The sequence below is a fragment of the Hyla sarda genome, chromosome 8 (assembly GCF_029499605.1).
Source record: "Hyla sarda isolate aHylSar1 chromosome 8, aHylSar1.hap1, whole genome shotgun sequence".
Taxonomy (NCBI): Eukaryota; Metazoa; Chordata; class Amphibia; order Anura; family Hylidae; genus Hyla; species Hyla sarda.
The window spans coordinates 79,546,237-79,572,088 of record NC_079196.1 but is presented as its reverse complement, the minus strand read 5'-3'; the positions used below and the strand labels follow the sequence as shown (position 1 = coordinate 79,572,088).

The window sequence follows — 25,852 nt, the reverse complement described above, 5'->3', positions numbered from 1 at the left end:
TGAATGCACATGAATCATGTAGGATGTAGTGGAATATTTATGTCATAGGCAGAGGAAGTGGGGGTCTAGGAGACACTAACATGGCAGAGCATTACTGCACTGCTCAAAAAATAAAGGGAACACTAAAACAACACAATGTAGCTCCAAGTCAATCACACTTCTGTGAGATCACACTGTCCACTCAGGAAGCAACACTGATTGACAATCAATTTCACATGCTATTGTGCAAATGGAACAGACAACAGGTGGAAATTATAGGAAATTAGCAAGACACCCCCCAATAAAGGAGTGGTTCTGCAGGTGGTGACCACAGACCACTTCTCAGTACCTATGCTTACTGGCTGATGTTTTGGTCACGTTTGAATGCTGGCGATGCTTTCACTCTAGTGGTCGCATGAGACAGAGTCTCCAACCCACACAAGTGGCTCAGGTAGTGCAGCTCATCCAGGATGGCACATCAATGCGAGCTGTGGCAAGAAGGTTTGCTGTGTCTGTCAGCATGTCCAGAGCATGGAGGCGCTACCAGGAGACAGGCTAGTACATCAGGAGACATGGAGGAGGCCGTAGGAGGGCAACAACCCAGCAGCAGAACCGCTACCTCCACTTTTGTGCAACGAGGAGCAGGAGCACTGCCAGAGCCCTGAAAAATGACCTCCAGCAGGCCACAAATGTGCATGTGTCCACTCAAACGGTCAGAAACAGAATCCATGAGGGTGGTATGAGGGCCCGACATCCACAGGTGGGAGTTGTGCTTACAGCTCAACACCTTGCAGGACGTTTGGCATTTGCCAGAGAACACCTAGATTGGCAAATTCGCCACTGGCGCCCTGTGCTCTTCACAGATGAAAGCAGGTTCACACTGAGCACATGTGACAAGAGACTGGAGACGCAGTGGAGAATGTTCTGCTGCCTGCAACATCCTCCAGCATGATTGGTTTGGTGATTGGTCAGTAATGATGTGGGGTGGCATTTCTTTGTGGGGCCGCACAGCCCTCCATGTGCTTGCCAGAGGTAGCCTGACTGCCCTTAGGTACCGAGATGAGATCCTCAGACCCCTTGTGAGACCATATGCTGGTGCGGTTGGCCCTGGGTTCCTCCTAATCCAAGACAATGCTAGACCTCATGTGGCTGGAGTGTGTCAGCAGTTCCTGCAAGAGGAAGGCATTGATGCTATGGACTGGCCCGCCCATTCCCCAGACCTGAATCCAATTGAGCACATCTGGGACATCATGTCTCGCTCCATCCACCAACAGGCTGTCCAGGAGTTGGCGGATGCTTTAGTCCAGGTCTGGGAGGACATCCCTTAGGAGACCATCCGCCACCTCATCAGGAGCATGCCCAGGTGTTCTAGGGAGGTCATACGGGCACGTGGAGGCCACACACACTACTGAGCCTCATTGTGACTTGTTTAAGGACATTACATCATAGTTGGATCAGCCTGTAGTGTGGTTTTCCGCTTTGATTTTGAGTGTGACTCCATATCCAGACCTCCATGGGTTGATACATTTGATTTCCATTGATAAATTTTGTGTGATTTTGTTGTCAGCACATTCAACTATGTAAAGACGAAAGTATTTCATAAGATTAGTTCATTCATTCAGATCTAGGATGTGTTATCTTAGTGTTCCCTTTATTTTATTTTTTTGAGCAGTATATATAGGCACAAGTAAAAGACTAAAGGATGGGGGAGGGGGGAATTGAGCAGGGGTATAAGAGACAGGAAAAGAAGTATCGGGGAAGGGAGAACAGAACCAAAAAATGTATAATTGTTACTAAAGTTGGAGAACCATGAAACACATCATAGACCTATGGCAAAAGATCATTCCAGCAGTAATGTATTGGTAATATGAATGGGTCATGCCTATAAAGTCACAAACATGTAACCTCCTATTTCCTTTGCAGAACCATTAACTGCTTATTTTCATACTATGCTCATGACAGCGGAGTCATATGAGTAACACAAATACACACAATGAGTACTACAAGTCATATTCACTGCCTACTTCAATAGCAAGATACATGGAACAATTCCTATAGACACTAGGTAACAGACAAATGATGCTACTACATGACACAGAATCTATAAGGCAACACTAGGAAGGGAGTGGGATGGAAGTAACCCATACTAGGAGATGCAAAGGAAACAGACAGATGAAGAAATACAGAAGGAGGAGTCAACTCTACGTCAGATATCTCAGCCGCCTCTCTGCCTCCTCAGCCCGTAGGGGATGAATATTTACCTGCATCCATATCTGTAAAGAACCAATGGGACAAGCAGTGAGGGAAAGAAGGAACTTAGATAGTCAAAGACCAGCCAAGGATGCACATCATATACAAGACACAGGCAGAAAGCGCCTGCGCCAATCACACATGACAAGGAGAGCAAAAAGGAATGAAGTATTACACAGAGAAAATGCCAGAAAGTACCTAAAAAAGCAGCCTGGTCAGAATGGTGTTATGTTCATGGCAGCTCTGGACATGTTGAATACATGATATGTAGTGACTACAACTTTCTTGTACCCTATTCTTAAGATGCTTGGAATGACTAAATATGTTGGCCTAGGTCTTCCATCATCTTATACAATGACATTGTGGCTAAACTATGATGATATGTGCTGATCTGTCTATTCCAGAGTTCTTACAACATCAAGCACAACCCAATAATGTCCCAAATGTAATGCCCCCTCCGTGATGGATAATACTTTACAGGTAACTACACCCAATGCATGTCATTCCCAATATTTTAGTATGTCTGAATAAATAAAGGATATGTCATCATGACTGCTACTGTGACCATTGGTTTACACTGACATAAGCATATATCAATGGGAAATGAACATGTGCTTAAGGCAGTGTTTCCCAACCAGGGTGCCTCCAGCTGTTGCAAAACTACAACGCCCAGCATGCCCGGACAGCCTTTGGCTGTCCAGGCATGTTGGGAGTTGTAGTTTTGCAACAGCTGGAGGGACCCTGGTTGGGAAACACTGGCTTAAAGGGGTATTCCAGGCAAAAACTTTTTTTTTATTTTTTTATATCAACTGGCTCCAGAAAGTTAAACAGATTTGTAAATGACTTCTTTTAAAAAATCTTAATCCTTCCAATATTTATCAGCTGCTGAAGTTGAGTTGTTCTTTTATGTCTGGGAACAGTGCGCTCTGCTGACATCTCTGCTTGTCTCGGGAACTGCACAGAGTAGAAGAGGTTTGCTATGGGGATTTGCTTCTACTCTGGACAGTTCCCGAGACAGGTGTCATCAGAGAGCACTTAAAATCTTAATCCTTTCAGTACTTATGGGCTGCTGAAGTTAAGGTTGTTCTTTTCTGTCTAAGTGCTCTCTGATGACACGTGTCTCGGGAAACGCCCAGTTTAGAAGCAAATCCCCATAGCAAACCTCTTCTAAACTGGGCATTTCTCGAGACACGCGTCATCAGAGAGCACTTAGACAGAAAAGAACAACCTTAACTTCAGCAGCCCATAAGTACTGAAAGGATTAAGATTTTTTAATAGAAGTAATTTACAAATCTGTTTAACTTTCTGGAGCCAGTTGATATATATATATATATATATAAGTTTTTTCCTGGATAACCCCTTTAAGCTGTGTAGGCTAGGGGTCATGCAGGGCCTGAAAGACTGAATGAGGTGAGTCTATCTATTCTTTGTGGCACAATTTTAAACGGAACCTGTCCCCAATTTCATGCTGCCTGAACCACAAGTCATCAGAGCGGTCTTGATGGATAGATCTCTTCCTATACCCAAACAAGGAGGAAAAGAACTATAAATCAAGGCTGGTGGGGTAGGGAGAATCCGCTGGGGACCGCCCTAATGATTTGAGGTTCAGGCTCAACACAGTCTTATTAAAAGTGTGAGATGTGTTATGGGCACTTACCTTCGGGAGACTCCTCTTGGACATAAGTACCCGTGAGGTACCGATGTACCAATGCTGACTTCCCACTTGCTAGATTTCCCACTATGCCCTGAAAGATAAAATATTTACAAGTCAATTAGATATTTACCCAAAAATAAATGTGTTGACTCAAGGCAGGGGTTTTTCGCATCCGGAAAAGTTATTCCCTATGCAAAGGATAGTGGACCCCACATGTGCACCACGACCCCAGCCCCATTCATTCTCTATGAGAACCACAAAGTCGGGATCGACCGATATCGTTTTTTTAGGGCCGATACCCTGTGGAGGTTAGGGCTGATAGCCGATAACTTATACCGATATTCCGGTATAAGTTAACGGCTATTTATCCACACCCCCTACGGAGATTGTGGGGAGCCCAAGCGGTTGGACAATCAGATAGTTATCTCTTATCTTGTGCATATGGGAAAACCACTATGGTCACACATACTATATATTTCCTACTAGAAGTGGTGGCACATTTGTAGAACTCCATCCGAACATTACTCTTTGGCTTTCCAGCTGTCGCTTAACTACAACGGCTGTTGAGGCATGATGGGAGTTGTAGTTCTGCAACAGATAGAGGACCACAGGATGAGTTGCACTGCATTGTTCACAAGAAAAGAACTGAGCCACAATTCCAGATAGTCCACAGATGCTGCTTTCTAATGTCACAGGCCTCTTAAAGTGAATGTCTACCTTATAGAAGTCGGAGGCCATTGTTCAAAAAACTACTCAATCTCCTACATAGGGAAATTCAGTCTGTCAGCGGTCACCACTAGGGGGCGCTTACTCCATACTCTTTAATATTAACATAAAATGCAGTAAGCTTTTATGCTGAATTATACATTTGTGTCTGCAGGCTCTAAGATTTAGAGCCTTTACAAGACTCTACCGGGTTAAGAAAATGTCTGTCCGCAGAAATACAGAACTCAGAGTATTGGACCTAAAACCAAAACCATGTTAAAAAGGAGGGCATTTAAAGCTCACAGGTCCTAAGAAAGAAAAAAAGAACTAGACACACAAAGATCCCTCTCCTCACAAAACAATGGACTAATTTATCAAAACGTGCGAGGGAAACTGGAGAGATTTTCCCCATAACAACTGATCACCGCTCAACTTAGCCAGTCATAGCTCATCCCACACTGAACTGCTCTGGGTTGTGTGTAGCAGAGTGAGGGAGGAAGTTCTCCCCTGTATGGCTTCAGATGATGTCACGCCTGCTGGGGAACGCCTCTTCCCAGGCTGTGAATCTGACAGACTGAGCAGAAAATACAGAGCAATATCAAGGTAGAAAACTAAAAAATAATTAAAAAATAAAGGCAGGGGGTGGTTTATCATGATGGGGGCAGTGAACTGGGAGGATTATACAATTTATCAAGATCATGTGGGGTACTCAGGCCACAGCTCTAAGGGTACCGTGCACAGCAGCTAGAGTAGCTGGCAGATCGCCAGAGAGAATGAACAAGTTCATTTATCTGGCCTTATATTTAAAGCTTAATCTGTGGTCAATTCTTTGTCAGCAAAAAGAAGGCTCATGGCTGTGTAAATCATAGTGAACAAATCTCTACACGCATAGGTCCTGACTAAAGCTGGCATACATTTTATATAGCTGCCGGCTGAAAATTCATGATCTCCCTGATCCCCCCCATCCACATGTACACCCTGCTGAGCGTGTATGTAATCAAATGGAAGAGGGGATCAATCTGCTGCCAAATACCTCTGGCAGTGACTTATCTCCCAGAGGACAAAGGGATCTGGTAAACTGAATTCCAATATGACCTAACTTTCTCTCCGCAGACATCTGCTGTTGCGAGAGAGTCGTAAGGCTCCATTCACATTAGATGGTCAGATGACTTTCTACTATGTATGATAAACGTTAGGTCTTACAAAACCAGGAATTAGATCCAAAACAAGTAAAAGAATCATCAGACCTAGGCATGGAAGACTAGATGACACCTGGTGTACTTATCAGCTGCTTTATACTACACAGGAAGTTCTTTTCTTAAAAAGTTTCTGTCTGACCACAATGCTCTCTGCTGACACCTCTGTCTGTGTCAGGAACTGTCCAGAGCAGGATAGGATTGCTATGGGGATTTGCTACTGCTCTGGAGAGTTCCTGACATGGACAGAGGTGGCAGCAGAGAGCACTGTTGTCAGACTGAAAAGAACAACTCAACTTCCTTTGTAGTATACAGCAGCTGATAAGTACTGGAATGATTAAGATTTTTAAACAGAAGTAATTTCCAAATCTGTGTAACTTTCAGCCATGAGTTGATTTTAAAAAATTGTTTTCCACCGGAGTACCCTTTTAATGTTTTTTTTAATCCACTGGGAGTAAAATTTAAATAACAAACTTTTACTTACCTCCTGCGCTCCAGCGGTGGCTTCTGTGACCCGCTCCGGTCCCCGGCTGCGCTCCTCTTCTGCTCAGAAATTGTGATGTCAGGGCCTGGAGTATCACTGGCAAGGGAGGACATCGCCAAGGTCACCGACTGGATGAGGGGCAGTGGGATACTCTGGGCCCAGGAGTCACAAATTCTGAGCGGAATAGGAGTATAGCCAGGTCCCGGGGCCACTGTTTCTTTTCTTTTTTTATTTAAACAAACTTTCAAACTTTAACAAACTCAAAAGAGAAAATTCTGCAACAAAACCACAAAAAAAACTGGCATGCCGTGGATTTAAAGATATGACCCACGAGTCATTTTTTACAAGGAATTTCTCATGTGGATGAGATTTAGAATTTTACTTTGCTGCTATGTAATTCTGCTGTAGATTTTCTGCCCATAAATGTACACAGAAAATCCAGAGCAAATCTGCTGCCTGTACACACTCCTGCAGTCTAAATGTATTGTGCTGCCCTACAAAATCCTATTTCTTTGGCCCAGGCTGCTATAAAATGAAAAAAATAAAATAAAAAAATGATACTCGCCTGCCCTGATCCCCTGCTGCAACTATCCCGATAGTGCCTAGTCATGAGTAAGCAGCACTTCCCGATTTCTCCTGTCTAAACAGGCACTGGCTACATATCGAGTTGAAAGAAGGAAGCTCTGCTCAGCGGAGACTGGTCGGGACAGAGGTAGCATGGGAATAAAGTAAGTGAGTAAAAGGTTTTAAAGGGTACCTCTCATCAAATAAACTTTTGATATATTTTAGATTAATGAATGTTGAATAACTTTCCAATAGCATGTTAATGAAAAATATGCTTCTTTCTATTGTATTTTTCCCGATCAGTCCTGTCAGCAAGCATTTCTGACTCATGCTGGAGTCCTAAACACTCAGAGCTGCCAGCCTGCTTTGTTCACAGCCAAACAGGCTGTGAACAAAGCAGGCTGGCAGCTCTGAGTGTTCTCCTTTGTGAACAAAGCAGACTGGCAGCTCGTAGTGTTTAGGACTCCAGCATGAGTCTGAAATGCTTGCTGCCAGGACTGGTAGGGAGACCCCTAGTGGTCATTTCTTCAAAGTGGAAAATTAAATAGAAAGAAGCATATTTTTTAATAACATGCAATTGTAAAGTTATTCTGCATACATTAATCTATAATATATCAAAAGTTTTTTTGATGAGAGGTATCCTTTAATTACTAGCCAAAACTCAAGAAGCCAATGTTTCCCAACCAGGGTGCCTCCAGATGTTGCAAAACAACAACTCCCAGCATGCTCGGACCTGAGAGTTGTAGTTTTGCAACAGCTGGAGGCCCCTTGGTTGGGAAACACTGCTATACACATTTCACTAAAACCAACCGGCCATGGGGTTGGCATTGGCAGTGCCAAAGCAGGTTTGTTCCTAGATATATATATATATATATATATATATATACAGTTTGGGTATTTTATGTTTTTATTTTTTCTAGTCTAATGGGCGATTGTTGGCTGTCTAATCGTTGGCTGTCAGGGCATGCTGGAAGTTGTAGTTTTTAATGGCTGGCAGTGTCAGCAACCAGAGGCTCTCTGGGTACTGTAAAACTGCAACACCCAAGGCACTCATCTGTGAGCTGTAGTTCCCAACAACTAGAGAGCCACAAGTTAAGGAGTTACTGAAATTATTGACATATGTGCGACTTTCCCATTGAAATACTCGGCACACTATGTCCGCCTCACAGGCAACAGTCCAGTAGCCTCCATATTCTCACTGCATGAATGCCTGGATGCAGTCACATAAATCCTCTACCAAGCCTGGGAGCTACAGCTATCTAGCCATACTTTCCATAGATCTGCATGAACACAGCTTTTTCCTGGCTCCTGGATTGCATTAGCTTTCCAATGTAATGAAATAGCCACTATGCAAGAGTGGGATTAGTTCTGTTCCATCTGTAAATAGTTATGAGTCTATAGAAATAAAACGCAACTCAGTGACAGGTTGACAAATACTAAAGAACACAGCAGAGGTCTCGAGCTTACTCCATTATAGTCAGATTTGGGATTTTATTATATTTTATTATATCATAAGTAAGGCCGTTTACAATAATGAATGCTCCCAGAAACGACTGTAATTACGAGAGAACCCAACTCCTGGACCAGCCAACATGTACTGCTCTCTGGCTGACCTAGGAGCTTTCAAGTGTATGATGTTTATTGCTCTAAAAAGCATCAAACAGCTATATATATATATATATTTGTTCCAATATAGCCATATAACTGTAAGGAAAAAATAAAAAACATATATAATTTACATATATATCTACATTTAAACATGTACATGTTAACTTATTAACTCCTTAAGGACCAGGTCAATTTTTGTTTTTGCACTTTTGTTTTTTCCTCATCCCCTCCTAAAAATCATAACACTTAAAATTTTCCACCAACAGACCCATATGAGGGCTTGTTCTTTGCGTCACCAATTTTACTTTGTAATGACATCAATTATTTCATAACAAAACCTACAGAGAAACAAAAATATATATATATATATTTGTGGGGTGAAAAAAAAATAAAAACGATACGCGGGCTAATTTTTTTTGCTCCGTGATCTGTTTTTATCGGTAGCATTTTTATTTTGATGGGACTTTTTGATCGCTTTTTATAAATTTTTTCAATGGAATATGAAGTGATCAAAAATGAGCAGTTTTGGACTTTGGACCATTTCTATGGTAAAGGCCCTCCCACCGTCCACTAAGCTAATCGGGACCCGCAATTTCGCCGCAGATGTCCCGATCAGCTGCCCTAACAGCACCGTTAACCCCGCATTTTAGATGCCGCGGTGCCCAGTATTAACCGTGGGTCCTGGCTGCTGATAGACTGCTCAGCTCACGAACACGCTTCATATCCCGGTAACTAGACCATAGCACACAGGTACCCCCTCGGTCCTTAAGTACCAGGACGCAAGGGCTTACCTGTGCGCTGTTTGTCCTAAAGGGGTTAAAAACCAGAACAATTTTTTCATTAAATGATCTTTTTCCCCTAGACTTTGAAGAGCCATTTATCATTTTATTTTTTTTCCTAAATCTTCAGGAGCATACCGCTATATTCACATGGCATCCGCACCATACGGCTATATTCACATGGCATCCGCACCCGCATTCATTTGGGTGGTTTTCTGGCTTGTGCAGATTTTGTGCGGCATCAGCACAGATTCTGTGCGGCATCAGCACAGATTCTGTGCGGAATCAGCATGCGGAAATTCTGAAGTGTTAATGGCAGCGCAGAATCTCACTGAAGTATACTGGGCTTTAATTTGATGCGAAATCCGCATGCGGAAATTCTGCCGTGTGAATATAGCTTAAGGCTATGTTCACACTCTGGAATGTCTGCACAGAGAATCTCCTTGCAGACATTCCATTGCACGGCGCTAGGACTGCACAGGAATGTGCAGTCTCATAGATGGCTATGTATTCCGTGAATAGATGGCTATGTATTCTGATTGCTATGTATTCCGTTTCGGCACAAAGAATTAAATTCTTTTCATTTCACCTAGAAATTCCGCCGCGTGCACAGCAGCAGAATCCCGTTGAATTCAATGAGACTCTGCTGCAGCGGAAATCCCAAGGTGTGAACATAGGCTTGCATTGAGGGGGCGGAGTGTGGCGTCACACAGGGGCGGAGCCGTGACGTCACTATGCTCTGTCCCCATGATCGCTAGTAATCAGACCCGGAGCGAGCTCGCTCCGGGGGCGGATTCTAACGGGGCGCGGCGTGGAAGATCGCGTGGAAGACCCCTTTAATGTAGAATTATTTTTCATTAACATCATATAACAATGTTATATTTTTAGTTTGGACCTTTTATCTGTTTAGGAGTTTACAAAAGCGGGGTGATTTTAATTTTAGAATGGGGAATGTTGAATTATATATATATATATATATATATATATATATATATATATATATATTTATCACAAACTCAGGTTATATTCCCTAACTACTCCAAACACCCCTTTAAAAAGCTCTGTATCATACCTTTCGAATTGCTCACATTGTGAGAGCTCCTGGCAGGAGAAAGTGGGCATTTCCCAACAGGCGCAACATTCACTTCCTGAGGTTGGTCTCCTGCCAGGCCGGGAGGAGACCAAACTAACTGTTTGATTTGTGCAGTGAAGAGAACAAAGCCACCTAGTGGCCATTTTTTCAATCACATTTAAAACATATAAAGGTTGAGAATTTTAACAGCAAGTAAATAGCAAAGTGTCTTATAATTACATAAGGAACAATATGTTAAAAGTTTAGTTTGGTGACAGGTACTCTAGTAACGCAGTTATTTTACCATGCTAAAATAGGCAACCATGGGCAAGTTGCAATAGAAGTCTCTTTTCAACAGCAATGGAGACCTTGAGAACGTCCTTGGCTGCTACGACAAGCAGTCAGCACCGAGTCCTATATTATTATTATTTTTTTTTAGAAATGGTATTCTTCATGCACATGGGTTTAGAGCTTAAAGTGTTACTGTCATTTGGGAAAAAAATATCATGAGCTAGGTGAAGTGCATGTCAGAGCGCACATTACTCCCTGGCTGTCACTCAAATCAAACTCATGCCCCATAGACTAATAAGGAGAATGAGTTGGATCAGCTGGGTGGACAAACAGGGAGTGAAGAGCACCTACCGTGCACTTGACCGACTTATAACTTGCACTAGTAGCAGGTTTCAAATGACAGTGACACTTAAAGTGTATGCACAGTGTTGGTCTTTCACTCATTCTACAGAGATTTGTGTGGCAAGGTGCACCTCACACTAGGCGGCAAAGATGCCAAGGCTATCGTTCGACACCCAGCAAGCTCTCTGCACAAGTCCCATTTATCAGAAAAAGGCTTGTGTACGGAAATGGCTGCGCATCATGTCATTGGTTGCCTTGGCAACTGCACTGGCCAGGGAGAGCTGCCAGGTGGGATATCAATACTTGACTTACACTTCCAAGCTGTCTACACATAAGACTGCCTGGATGGCCAGCAGCTACTTCTTCCGGCAAATACGCCCATATCAAGCAACATGGGCAAGTTCATTTGGATCAGGAGAGGAATAAAATAGAATAGATAGAAACAGAAAATTTCCATCTTGAAATCCAAAATGCCCAATCCTTCTTTTCCCCTAAAACACATGATTTAAAGCTATTGCTACTTACCACTTTGAGCTCCGGTACAGCTCGGCTTAGTGTCCATTCCTGACTATTTACAAAGGCATCTGCAAAATAAAACATCAATAGCCAGTTAGGAGAGATGAAAACAGAAGTATAGACAGTCATACATATAAAACATTGGCATGAACATTCCTTACTAAATTTCATTTATAGAGCGCCCACCAGCTACGAGAAAAGGGGGGGGGGCACCTGGTGCATTTCTTTTACTTCTTGCCCTGTGTCTGTTCCACTTATTTACAAAGTATTATGGTAAAACAACACTGAACCCTAAATGGCATGTATGAAAAGAACGATAACTCCGAAGCCTTAGGGCAAATAATTCCTCTAATCACGAACATCAAGGTGAATGCTAACTTATGCTGAATATTAAATACAAGATGGAGGGCCCAAGGCTGTATTGGTGCCCGTTTAACCCCATAAATTAAGGAAACTCTTCTCACTCTCGGCATAAACAGATGATTAGAGTAGTAGAACATTTGGAAACCTTCATGTACAGAGAACCGCAATAAACAGTAAAAAATTTAGGAAAAACATAAAAACGTTGCTTGCTCGGCTCCAGCAACTGCCTGGGTAGTTTTTCTGTTTCCCTGTCCACAAGCAACTTTTTATATGGATGAATAAAAGCTATGTTTTAATGGTGAGTGCCCATGTTTTCTCTACATATTTGACTGTTTATAGCAGTATACTTTGATCACGTGAGCACAACCAACTGGATTTTTAGTTGTACTGCCTGTACTTGATAGAATTTTTTTTTGAAGGTATTAGTCTCTCGATTTTGGTTTTTGCTGTAGTGCCACCCACAGTTTCGTCTGTGTCTAGTGTTCTCCATGTATAGAGATGCTTGGACAATAGCTAGAAGTATATCCGTTGCTCATGTATCTGCTCTACAAGACCGATCACCCTGGCTAATGTGCATGGATAAAAGAAAGATCCCCTCACGTCTCAACCGTTCCACTCACACCCACTTGGAAGAGATGAGAACAGCAATGTCTGTCAGGACTCATTTCCACAGCTGGAGCAGCCATAGCCTTTCGTAATACTTCCAGGGATTCAAGTCATCCTCCTTACTGGCTGCAATGTAGTTTTCCCATTATGCAACTCGGCAACAAACTCCAAACAAAACATTGCTGGCGCTTTCGATACACTGCAAGTTCTACATTCTGTACTTACACTAACTAAAACAATACAGGAACAAGTTGCCTAAATTAGACATGATGAGCAAACACTTTGCATCCAACTGCATGGTCAGGACTTTGTGTGTTTGCTTTCAAGGTGCATATTGCTAAGATGTGGGCACAGATCTGAGGCCAGTTTTGATTGGGACAAGAACAAAAAGTAAAATCAATGAGACAGCAGCCTGAAACTGGCAGCAATGCCTTAAGAAGTAATTGTGCTAATGGGACTGAGGCCTTGGCAGAAGACTGGGGTTACGTAGAGCAATTTATTAAGTGCTTTGGATAAATATTCCTAACAATCAAATTTTATCTGAATGACCCCACCCCCCAATATACCATCACCATTCCCATCAGCATGACGTTACAACACGTAAAGTAAAATATTTTTTATAAGGCCCTAAGAGGTTTTAGATTACAAAAACTAACCAAGGCTTGTTGAAAAGAATTAATTTAATAAACCTGCCCCAGATGGTCCAGTCTGCTCAGTCCTCTAAAATTTAAGGGCTGCGTGCCAATTTTTCTGGCATAGAAAAGTTGCAAATTTTTGCACACAAAAAATGTACTTCAGCTCAAAGCGTTTGGGCAGTAGTGTGTGAGATAAGCTACATTCATTATGATGTTTGTGCCTCTTAATAAATCTGGTGAAAATTAAGCCAATGCTTTTTCAACCTAAAGGGGTATTCCGGGCAAAAATCAGATGTCTGATCGCGGGGAGCTGGCTGCTGAGACCCCGTGATCTCCCTGCAGGGAGATTGCGGGGGGGGGGGGGGGGTCTCAGAAGCGGGCTCCCCGCGATCAGACATCTTATCCACTATCGTTTGGATACGGGAATAAAATGTTTTTGCCCGGAATACCCCTTTAAGATCGGCATTTGAGATACTGGTCTAATTAAATTGAACCTGTCGTAGAGATAGACCAGTTATTAGCCAGCATTACTAATATGTTAATCCCCAGCTAAACCAACACTCCTTTACTTAAAGCGTACCTGTCATAGTACAAATGGCCGGTATCCAGTATGTTGCAAAATCAAGACCAGTCTGTCTGGATAAAGACAGGAGACCCCTAGTGGCGGCTATTTTTAGTTTTAATTTCTAGGGAAAACTGTTTTAAAAAAAAATACATTTAAATTGTAAAAAGGCATCTTATGATCAGTTCTATAATATTTCATATATAAGTTTTTCACAATGACAGTGCCTCTTTAAGACTGGCATTCAAGACAAGATGCCAGTCTAAATAAACTGGTATTGTTGCAGAGCTAGACCCATTATTAGCGGCATTGCTAATATGTTAACTGTCGGCTAAGCCAAAACTCCTAATCCAACACTTTTTTACTTAAGACTGGCATTCAAGATGCCAGTCAGAATAAATTGGTGCGGATGCGGAGACAGACCTGTTATTAGCCGACATAGCTAATATGTTAAACGCCGGCTAAGCCAACACTCTTAAGCCAACACATTTTGACTTAAAAATGGCATTCAAGATGCCGGTCTGAATAAATTGGTCCGGTCACAGAGATAGACCCGGCAAAGACGGCGAATAATGTATTAGTAATGCCAGCTAATAACGGGTCTATCTCAGGAACTGGACTGCAGATCCGGGTAAGCTATACCTCATTTTAATCTGATTCACCTGCACTATAATCCTGCGAATTGGGTTTAGTGCGGGCAAACCGGCTGTCAGATCCCCTTTAAGTTGAACTGTAATGTGTGAATATGGCTATGGGTTAAGACACAGTAAGTTGAGTAACATAAAAGCCAAGAGAAAGTAAGAAACTCTTGATGCAGGTGTCAAAACTGCTTTAAATGAAACAAAGTTTCAGGCCTGTATACATGTGTCAGTCAGTTTCATGTGTTCTGTTTGATCATTACCATTATTCAATTTACTGGTGGCAATGTACGCATGGAATATTCTCATCCTGTGTTCAAAGAGTAGGGTGCGGAGTGGGCCCTTCGCAAATCCTGTTTTCTTCTCTAGATCACTGGCTTTCACCTCCCTCCCCCAGGTCAGGCCGCTCTGAATCTCGTTCTGCAGACTCTGCCCCAGACGTTGCTGTGATATGATCTCCCTGGAGCGCTCACCGAGCCGCCACAAGAAGAAAGTGCTAATAAAGTAAAAGACATTCATTTCTCTTCCGTCAGATATTCTGATCTTCTTATAGTATAGACACAGTGTGGCTATGGACTGCGCAAGGAGGGGGGTCTGTAACATAGTCAATGGGCATACTGTGCAAGGGAGATGGGGCGAAAACAGGGAACCAAGAGGAGCTAGAATGGCTTTCACGCACCAAAACAAAGACCTAAGACCAAATGAACCACTTCCTCATCACTAAACAGACTACAAAAATATAGTTCTCCCAAGAGGCTAAAATAATTCTTCATACAAGGTTGGCGCTACTAACATAGGCACTCTTGTCTGAAACAGGCATGTAGGTCAAATGCTGTATATTACATTAGGAAGGGTTAAAGGCAGACAATTGTTTCAGATTATGGGAGAGAGAAGGAGAAAATAGGCTAAAGATGAAGAAAAAAAAACTCTTGTCTTTGATCCTGTCTCCTCTTTTTAGATGTGCAGAGAACAGCATAAGTATAGACTCATTACAGAACATCAATCAGGTACTCCACACTCCTAGCAATTCCTTGGGAACACGGAAACAACAATCGAGGAGCAAAAGTCTTTAACGTTTCCTGATCTACACTAAAGGTCCTTTTACGTGGGGCTTTTATCGGCAGAACAGGCCAATTATTTGCCCTATGGAAAAGATCCACAGATCAGATGATGAATGAGGGGCGATCAGCTGATCACATCTCTCATGTGGGTGTACAAATCATTGTTGGCAGCACATTTCTCTGTGTAAAAGGGGATGTGCTATTGGGGATAATGGCAGTAAACAGTCACATGAACGATCGGGTGATCATCACCATCCCCTCCCAATAATTGAGCTATCTAAAAACTCTCTTTATTATGCACCGATCAACTGGTACATAGTCTACAGGCAATCACATCGGGCAGTTATCTGCCCATGTAAAAGGACCCTAGGCTACATTTACATGTACTTGTTGCTGAATTTTCCTCAGCATGTTAAGCTATATTGCAGATTGTAGGGATCGACCGATTATCTGTATGGCCGATATTATCGGCCGATAATCACGATTTTGGGCATTATCGGCATCGGCAATTACCTTGCGCGGTGCGGCGCGGGGAGCGGTGGCGGTGATAGGTCTCAGGACCCCCGGACAGGCGGGGGAGAGAAGCGGGTGGCGGCGGCGGCCTATGGCACCGCAAAAGCCACTGCAGTGCATTGATTTAAAGCGCCCGTTTTAAATCAATGATCTGCAGTGGTGTCGCTGGGGGGATAAATAGCCGATAACTTATACCAGAATATCGGTATAAGTTATCGGCTATCGGCCTTAACCTCCACAGATTATCGGTATCGGCCCTAAAAAAAACTATATTGGTCAATCCCTAGCAGATTGCTCACAAATTTGTTGCAGATTCTTTATAGAAGCCAACTGCAGATATACATTTTTTGTCTTAGGAAATCTGTGCATCTGAATCTACCATATAAGTGCCCATTCACTTTAGCTGTCAAAGTTTTCCACCCAACTTTCATCTATCCACTGGGCAACAAGACACTGGAGCGACATCACCCCAACGCAGCATTGAGGTGGTGTCGCTTCGGTGTCTTGTTGCCCTGCTGTTGATGTATGGTTAAGTATAGAAAATCCAGTATTCCGGTGACTGTATTTCTATGTAATTCTCTGTATTAGGGTGCGTTCACACGCTATCACTGGCAGCGGGTTGCCCGCTGCGAGTTACGCAACCATTGATTTTAAATGGGTCCACAGACAGTCGACAATGGTGTCAGATTTGCGGACTGTCCGTGGACCCATTCAAATGAATGGTAGTGTAACTCACAGCGGGAAACTCATTGCTAGTTACTAACGTTTGAACGCACCCTTACTTTGAATTTAGTTGACCCCTTAAGGACTCAGGGTTTTTCCGTTTTTGCACTTTCGTTTTTTCCTCATGCACATACAGACCCATATGAGGGCTTATCTTTTGCACCACCAATTGTACTTTGTAATGAAATCTATCATTTCACCACAAAATTTAGCGCAAAACCAGAAAAAAATATTTGTGGGGCAAAATTGGAAAAAAAAAACACACCATTTTGTAAATTTTGTGGGCTTCCGATTCTAAGCAGTCCACTTTACTGTAAAAATGACACCGTATGTTTATTCTGTATGTCAATACGATTACAAGGATACCTAATATATATAGGTTTTATTTTATTTTACTACTTTAAAAAATTATAACTACATGCACCATAATTAGTGTGTAAAATTGTTATTTTCTGACCCCTATAACTTTCTTATTTTTCCATAAACAGGGATGTATGAGGGCTCATTTTTTGCACCATGATCTGAGGATTTTATCGGTACCATTTTTGTTTTGATGGGCCTTTTTGATCGCTTTTTATAATTTTTTTTTAGTGTATACAAAGTGCTATTTAATTAACATGTTTTAATAGTTTGTACATTTACACACGCGGCAATACCACAATTGTTTATTTTTGTTTACATATATATATATATATATATTTATTTATTTTTAATGGGGGGGGGGTGAATCAAACTTTTATTCAGGAAGGGGTTAAATCACATTTATTCCCTCCCTTTAAAAAAAAAAAAATTATAAATGTTTACACTTTTTTTTAGCCCCCATAGTGGACTATTACATGCAATGCTTTGATTGCATACACTGAACAATTTTATATGTGCAAGATATAGGAGGCACTCACCAGCGGGGTAACGTGAAAAAAGTTCTTTGCTTTGTTAAGACATGCAGGAGCAGAAACGGACAAATGTGGACGCAGTCCAGCAAGTGCAGGTAACAGCTATTTCACGCCGGCTACATGCGCTTCATCAGACCACTGGTATGAATCACGCTCATCTCCTGAGCGCGCTTCACATAACGGGAACTGGTGCAGGACGTAAATAAAGGTCCTGCATCGTTAAGGGGTTAAGTAGGCAATGTATGTGACGCTTGAGAGACACTCTGTTTGTTTTTTGTACCCCCCTCCCGGGTGGAATTCCTCTATTTTTAATACATGATATTTCAATAAAGTTTATTACTGTTGTATTATATATCTTTGGAATTAATCCAATTTTTGTGTGTTTGCTTTTTCTAGGAGGTAATATAGCACCTTATTATATGGGGTGTAGAAGGAATTAGACTGCTACGCTATCATTGTAGTCTGAGATTTCTGACTGTCTCTCCTATCCATGCATATTCAGCTTGGGTGTGCATGTGTTTTCAATGACCAAGGAATCAGCAGCTGCCAGACACTTCTGGCAAGGACTCATTTTTTGCAGGAATAAATGGAATCCAACAAGCCTTATGCTTCTTTCAAATAACATAATCCAATGTGGGAGCGTTAGGCTGGGTTAACATATGTCCAGTGTCAGGCTTAGTTAACCCAGCCTAAACTTGCCACAACTGATGACAAAAGTGCATCAGTTGTTTAGGATCCAGCATTCATAAATTGTGCATGACAGACAGGTAAATGCAGCAAGATGCATTCCCCTCTACGATGCCCACGCAATGTGTTCCACCGTTCGGCGTCAATTCAAATGAATGGGATCATTTCTACAATTAGTTTCCTTCTAGTGCTTTTTCTACAGCGCTGGAGAGAACGTCGGACGACGCACATATGTAAAGGGGGCCTCAGGAAATCCTTATATACGTTAGCTAGTCTACTTAGTCCTGTTGAAATTGGCAGGATCATTCCACACTTGGACTCGAAACAGTGAATTACATGCTATCTTTGGAGGAATGCAGAGGTAATATAATATGTATGTATGTGTGTGTGTGTGTGTGTGTGTGTGTGTGTGTATATATATATATATACACACACACAGACATATATACACACACATGATCCCTCCACCAAGTGTTACCGAAATTTGAAAGTCTAACTGTATCTTGTTCTATGCCAGTACGAAGGAAGAGGTCAACAGAATCAGATGCCAGTTCAGATTAGAGCGACAACCATTCCTTAAAGGGGTTATCCACCATAAGGTGATTTTAGTACGTACCTGGCAGACAGTAATGGACATGCTTAGAAAGGATCTGCGTTTGTCTTTGGGGCTAAATGGCTATGTTGTGAGATTACCATAACACTGTGACTAGCTTTTTGTGAACTGGTATTTCAGTTTTCTTTTTTTGACTACAAATCCCATAATTCCATTTTTCTCCCTCCCACACATCAGCCACCCCACCCAGTGAAACATAAATGAGCTGCATCCATTCAAAAGACCAGTGGTTTTCAATCAGGGTGCCTACAGCTGTTGAATTAGTTGCAGATTGATCTCTCTCCCACCAAGCGATCGCTCCACCCATTGAAGCAGACAGGCTCCCTGTCATCAGCTGACTAGTGAGTCAGGTCTCGGCCGCATTGCAACCTGGGAAAAATCCGAGACAACAGTCATTTTGTATGCTGTTAAAAATAAATATTGGGGTGAAAATCACATAAGAATTGTGAGAAAAACAGACCCTAGATTATGAACTAAACTAACTTTACAGCCCCTGTGGCATAGTCAAATAAAAAAAATTCCTGGAATACCCCTTTAACTCCCTCTTGAAAACAACATAAGTAATGTGTATTATAAGAATCCCACATAAACGTTTCAAAGTACTCTGGATTGCCAAACATCTTCACGGTTATGTTTAGCTACAAAATCACAAAACAATCAATTACCGATTCTACGCTCAACTAACTATTGGCAAACACTGGTAGGATTATGCTTTCTTTTTATCAGGTTCCATTTCCTTCACATTGTTTGTAAAAATTGAGATCTCCCAAGGGTCAATGTTTATTCTGCAAAAAAATTAAAAATAAACAGGAAAAAGCCAAAACCATTTTTCTTTTAAATTAAGCAAAATAAAAATAAATAAATCCTGAAATAAAAAATTGATTTATAGCAGTTAAGTAAGAGAATAAACCAAATTAAAAAAGGTTTAAAAAAAAAAAAAAGGAAGGAAATTGCAGAAACCAGAAGCAGTTTCAAATGATCCTTTAAAGTTGAAAAAATACTGAAATTAAATAAAAAAAAATTCATATCACAGTTAAAAAAGAGAAGGAACAAAATATAAAAAAGGTTTGTTAAAAACAAAAAAAAAAAAAGTTCAAAAATTTGGGGATGTTATTATTGGTAAGCAATATAACCTAAGAGGAAAAATTCCAATAAAGCTCGCAGGACTGGTTGTAACACGTGTGTCCTCTTCTATTTGTACTGCAAATAGAAGATAAGAGCAAGGCCAGCCTGAAGTTGCAGCCTGTGGGTGGATCATGGCGGAGGGCACTCTGAGGCCGCACCAGATTCTGGGTAAATACTAAACATTTAGCCTCATGTTACAGTGATAGAGCAGAATGACTTTACCGGTAGGGAAACATCTGCTGCTCCTGGTCACACGTGGTTAATAAAGGCCGAGAATGGAGAGAACTATATGTCCAGTAGACATCTTACCAGAGGGGACACAGGAAATCGGGTTCACATATGTGCTGGTTCCCAATGAAAAAGGGCAAAAGTTTCCATTGACTTTAATAGTTGTTTTGTTAGGCACAGTGGTTCCTTGTGTGGATACAGTGGCAGTAAATGACTTGTTACATGAAAGCATCTCTGTCAGGCAGATGAAGAATGTAACCACCAGCTGATAGCCAACACGTGAAAAAGCTGGGCATCTGGCCCCATTCACACCTAAAAGAACACTATCAAAGCCAGTGTTTTCCAGCTTGCCTCCAGCTGTTGCAAAACTACAATTCTTAGCATGCCCGGACGGCCTAGGAGTTGTAGTTTTGCAACAGCTGGAGGCACACTGTTTGTGGATGTCAGACGTTAAAATTGATGCAAATGTTTAGATCAGTGTTTTCCAAACAACCTAAAAAAAGAAAGAAAAAAAAAAGAGCTTCAGCAGAAAATAAGCGCAGTTTTAGGTCATTCAGATGCGCTAAAATAATATAAAGCTTTTTACAGTTTAACTGTCATTTTTTATAAAAATAATAAGTTTTCACTGGTGTCTAAAAGACCACTCAGGAAGGCCTGGGCGCCAAAACATGTCCTGTATTATGACCTGAGATGGAAAAAAAAGCTAAATTCATTTCATCTAACCTTGGTGAGTGCTGGGATCTTCTTTATATCATTGCACTGGATTTGACGCCACCACGTACACCAGTGCCGCCATTGCAGAGCGCCGACACTTATCTACCACTAATCATGCACAAGAGACTTAAAGTAACCTCTAGTCACAGAAAATAAATATTTATGAGAAATGCTGTTGAAAAACCACAATAACATGCAAAAATGTAAAAAACAAATACCGGTAAATAAAAAAAAGGGTCAAATATAGAGTTTATGACTTGTCATGGACACTTTGCAGCAGGTAAGGCCTTGTTCACATTGCCGTCTGACTCTGCTATTCGGAGTTGCATCGGCAATCCGGCCAGAGGTTTAGCGGAGAAAAAAAAAATAGTGCAAGCACTATTTTTTTCTATGCTAAATTCCTGTAAAATTACCGTCTCACCGAAGGACCTCATGCAAGTGAATGGGGTCCGTCGGGACCCGGTAGAAACCATTTGCAACCTACCCGTTTTAGGGTCCGATCGTCTCAAAAAAAGAAAAAGCCGATCTGACCCATGCGGACGGCAATGTGAATCCATAATGCAAACCATGAATACTTTCTTAAAATCTCTTAAACTACCTTAAATGGTAACTTTCATTAAAACTAATTTTTTTTTTTTTTATATTTCTAATGTACTTTGTTTTCTATGTTTTATTTGTGCTTAAAAAAGCTCAAGAGCACATTTTCCCCCAACTCATACACAGACTTTGGACCGAAGCCCAAACAACGGAATCACAGCCTGGAGTGCTGAGGGGGGGGGGTCCAACCAACAGCATATGGCAGTTAAGTGTGAGAGGAGCTATGATTGGATGAGGCTGGACACACCCACCTCAGCACTCCAGACTGCACTTTCTGTGTTTTCGGTCCTAACTCTGTGTATGAGATGGGGGAAAATGTGCAAATAAAACATAGAAAACTTCATTTTTTTAGCCAAAGTACATTAGAAATATTTTTTATTTACCATAAGGAGTGCAATAGCAAAAATTAGTTTTAATGAGAGTTACCATTTAAAGGAAATGTCTAAGTAACAAATGCCAATTCTATTCAAAGTTTTGTGTTAAATCTACGGAATGTTTGCAATAAGTTTCTTTAAACTAAACTTTGAAATATAAAATATAGCCAGAAACCCTCGAGGTAATAGATTACGCATGAATAAGAATGTGGTTGAACTTGATTTCCCTGCTGCAGGTAAGGGTTTAGATTGTAAGCTCTTGTGAGCAAGGCCTTTACTCCTTGTTCGATCGGTTTCTCCTTGCTACCATGTAACATTTCAGCTTGTTTATACCCTAATTACAACATACTGCAGGATACATTGGTGCTATATAAAGATTTGTACCTTCAAGCGAGATGTTTACTTAAAGGGGTACTCCGGCGCTTAGATATCTTATCCCCTATCCAAAAAGGATAGGGGATAAGATGCCTGATCGCAGGGGGTCCGGCTGCTGGACCCCGGTGATCTTGCACGCAGCACCCCAGTTAAAATCAGTCCCCGGAGCGTGTTCGCTCCGGGTCTGATTACTGGTGACCACAGGGTGGGCGGCGTGTGACGTCACGCCTCCGCCCCGTGTGACGTCACGCTCCGCCCCTCAATGCAAGCCTATGGGAGGGGGCGTGACAGCGCATTTGTTTTTTGTAGTGTTTTGGGAGGGCATATACATCGGGGTACACCATGACAGATACATCCACCATATACCTATGACAGAACAGATATATGAATCCTGCTCTATAAAATATCTCAGAGATCAGAGTCGAAAGACGAAAAACTTAGCAGAAACCTGCCAACCGTAGGACAAAATGACCCTCTTCTGGTTGGATGATTTAGATCTATGAATACGTTTCCTGCACGCGTCCAGATATTACCCAATGCACGGCAAATGCACATCACAAACATGGTGTGAAAGGAGCCTTAGGATATATTCACACGGCAGAATTTCCACACGGATTCCACATCAAATTAAAGCCCAATAGACTTCAATGGGATTCAACACTTCCATTCACAATTTAGAATTTCAGCATGCGGATTCCACGCAAAATCCGCACAAGCCGAAACCCCCCAAATAAATGCTATAAATAAATTGGAGCGGATGTGCAGAAATTCTTAGGGTATTTTCACACAGCATACTTTTTGCACAAAGTCCAGCCAGAAAATGTCACCACCAAGAGCGCGCGGAAATGCACTGCCTTCATAGATGGTAACACATTTCCGGGTGTCGATACTTTTTGCCGAGGTTGGAATTTTAATTTCCGTGGTTGATGTTTCCAGCACAGAAATTCTGCCGTGTGTACAGAACAGCACAACTTCAACTTCACTGAAAACAGAACAATGGACTGTGCTGCAACAGAATTTCAAAGCAGAACTTTTGCAGGATTCCACTCGGAAATTCCAAAGTGGGAACGAGGCCTTTGGGTATGTTAATACAAATGAATTTCCAATGGGATCCTGCTGCACTGTTCACACAGCAGAAATTCAAATCCCGGTGTCCATAGAAACAATAGACATATCTATTCTTTCTGCGAACTCCGCACGGAAATGAATTGCCGTCTATGAGACGGCGCATTTCCAAGCGCCCAAAGCACTGCCATGTTCTGCCGGCCCTCCGCTGTCGGGGGGGGGGGGATATGTCAGCAGGGACATTTTCAAGGCGGATGGTTGCCCGTGTGAACATTAGGCTTGTTCTACAGCAATGTCTAAACTGGCCTGTGAGGGAATAGAAGAATAAGTAAATCCAGCACTACCTCGCAAATGTCTTACCAATTATCATAGCAATAATGAAAAACCCTGATACAACATATTCAAACATAGAAAGAAAATAGGTTATTTTCAATCCCCCTATAGTAAATTCTCTTATTATATAAGACATGACTTGGTGTGTGTCACATTTATTAATCCCCCTTGCAGTAGTGCTGGAGGAATTACGATCACCTATAAGGCTATGTTCACACAATGGAATTTCCGTGCAGAATTCCGCATGGAGATTCCGCAGCAGCACAGTCCCATTGATATCAATGGGATTCTGCTGTAAGGTGCACATGGTGGAATTTCCTCACCAGATGTATCTGACATGGGAATTTAAATTCCGGTTTCTGAGGAGTCCACATGGAAATGCATTGCCGTCAATAAGACTGCGCATTTCTTAGCGGTCCTATCGCTCCACTGTTGGGGGAATGTCCGTGTGGACATTCTCCCATGTGAATGTAGCCTAAGGCTAGGTTCAGACTACGGAATCTCCGGGCAGAAAATTTCCCCCCCCGGAGATTCCGAGTGCGGCCAGTGCTGACTGAATCAGTCGGCGCTAGGACCGCGCGGACACTGCAGTCTCCAATAGACTGCAATGTGTTCCGCGCGGATTTCCGCCTGAAGAAAGAGCAACCCCATTCTTCAGGCGGAAATTTCCAAGCGGATTTTCCGTTCACAAATTCCGCTTCACAAATTCCGAAGTGTGAATTTGTGAACGGAAACCCATTCACTACACTATACATTTTAGTAAGCGGAATTTCTGCCTGCAATTTCAAAGCGGAATTGTAGACGGAAATTCCGTAGTGTGAACCTAGCCTAACAGTAGTCTCCAAATTGTGTGCCCCCTGCTAAAGCAAAACTACAACTCTCACCGGGCCTGGACAGCCAACGGCTGGAAGTTGTAGTTTTGCAACAGCTGAAGGGCCACAGTTTGAACACCACTGACCCTATGGGGTATGTTCACACGTGAGGATTTGCTGCAGAATTTTTGGCAGATTTTCCCTGATTAACTTCAATAGGGAACTCCAAATCTGCAACAAATCTGCCATAAATTCAAACATGTGAACACACATAATGCAGATTTGTTGCGGATTTTGACTTCCCCATTGAGGGTAACATCGGCAACAAATCTGCAGCGTTCCAGTCGTGTGTGAAAGCGCCAATACGCTGGCTGAAAGAACAGGTAGAGACTGCTGCCAAGCTTCATAACAGTGGCTTGTTCCTATGTAACCTTCATACCGCCATTTTTCATCTAAGCAAGATTAACTAAAGCAGTGTGTCTCTAGTCAGAGCAAAACTACAACTCCCTACATGCCCGGACAGCCAACGGCTGTCCGGGCATGCTGGGAGCTGTAGTTTTGCAACAGCTGGGGGCACACGGTTCGGAAAACCCTGCACTATAGAATGCATCAAACTGGTTATGAATGGGCACTACCATGGATTTTCCTTTATACTGTATTTCCGGTCCCTAAAGTGTTTGAAGCAAAAGTCAACCGTGTCACTCGTGCGGCCTGTTAACCCTTGTGCACGCCACAGTCTGACTGTAAATCAGATGCTTGGAAATGAAAGCGTTATTGTTCTTGTGCAGACAGGCAGTCAGTCAGGCCTTGCAGGGAGGGTCTGTAGAGCTGCCCCCCAGTGACCTGTCTGACAGGAGGGGCAATAATCTAGAGCTGTCATCTACAAACTCCCAGCTCCCATGTGTTGCCCAGACAAAAGCCAGAAGCAGAAAACATTAGAATGGAAACACATTTAGTGTGTGTCACTGTAAACCTTGTCTCAGCCTCCCCCCACCTCCTTCTCCTCTGGGGGTATACACCGATATAAGCAGGATCTGACAGGACTTGCAGCTGCAGCGTCCAACCTGGGGCCACTCATTAATTAAGCCTCCCGCACTATCCCCCAGGGCAGGCGCTGTCACCGCACCACATGTGCAGATCTCCATGACATCAGCTGATCTCCATGACATCAAATCAAGAGAGTCGTCCCTCACCCATAGGGAGGGCCTAGTGACAACAACGGTGCCACATTGCATGGGACAGAAAATGCTCAAAGTACAACACATATATATATATATATTAAATTAACTAAATAAAAAAACATTTAAAAAAAAATAAACTCTAAAGTGTTGCATTCAGTAATTCTTAGAACATGATTTGCACCTAAACCAAGGAATTCATCAAAACAAAATCCTTCAGGTCTGTATAGTGAAACCTCTTTGAGACAACCACCACAAAATTGCACACAAAGAGTGATCTTCTAGGGGGACTGGTCCTCAAAGGATGCATAGTAAAT

The 25,852-nt window shown here is 42.2% G+C and overlaps 1 protein-coding gene across 10 annotated transcripts in view; it reads right to left on the bottom strand.

Annotated features, from left to right (window-relative positions):
- The window catches only part of AGAP1 (ArfGAP with GTPase domain, ankyrin repeat and PH domain 1), a 476,005-nt gene that overhangs the window by 196,038 nt on the left and 254,115 nt on the right, over positions 1 to 25,852 (bottom strand). For 6 of the 10 annotated variants that reach the window (XM_056536385.1, XM_056536386.1, XM_056536384.1 and 3 more), the window contains 3 exons: positions 11,450 to 11,508; positions 3,887 to 3,974; positions 2,241 to 2,252 (listed from right to left, as the gene is read on the bottom strand). In XM_056536385.1, coding sequence (XP_056392360.1) covers positions 2,241 to 2,252; positions 3,887 to 3,974; positions 11,450 to 11,508 — 159 coding nt within the window. The remainder of the gene's footprint in view (positions 1 to 2,240; positions 2,253 to 3,886; positions 3,975 to 11,449; positions 11,509 to 25,852) is intronic. The other 4 variants (XM_056536387.1, XM_056536388.1, XM_056536380.1 and 1 more) reach the window with 1 other exon arrangement.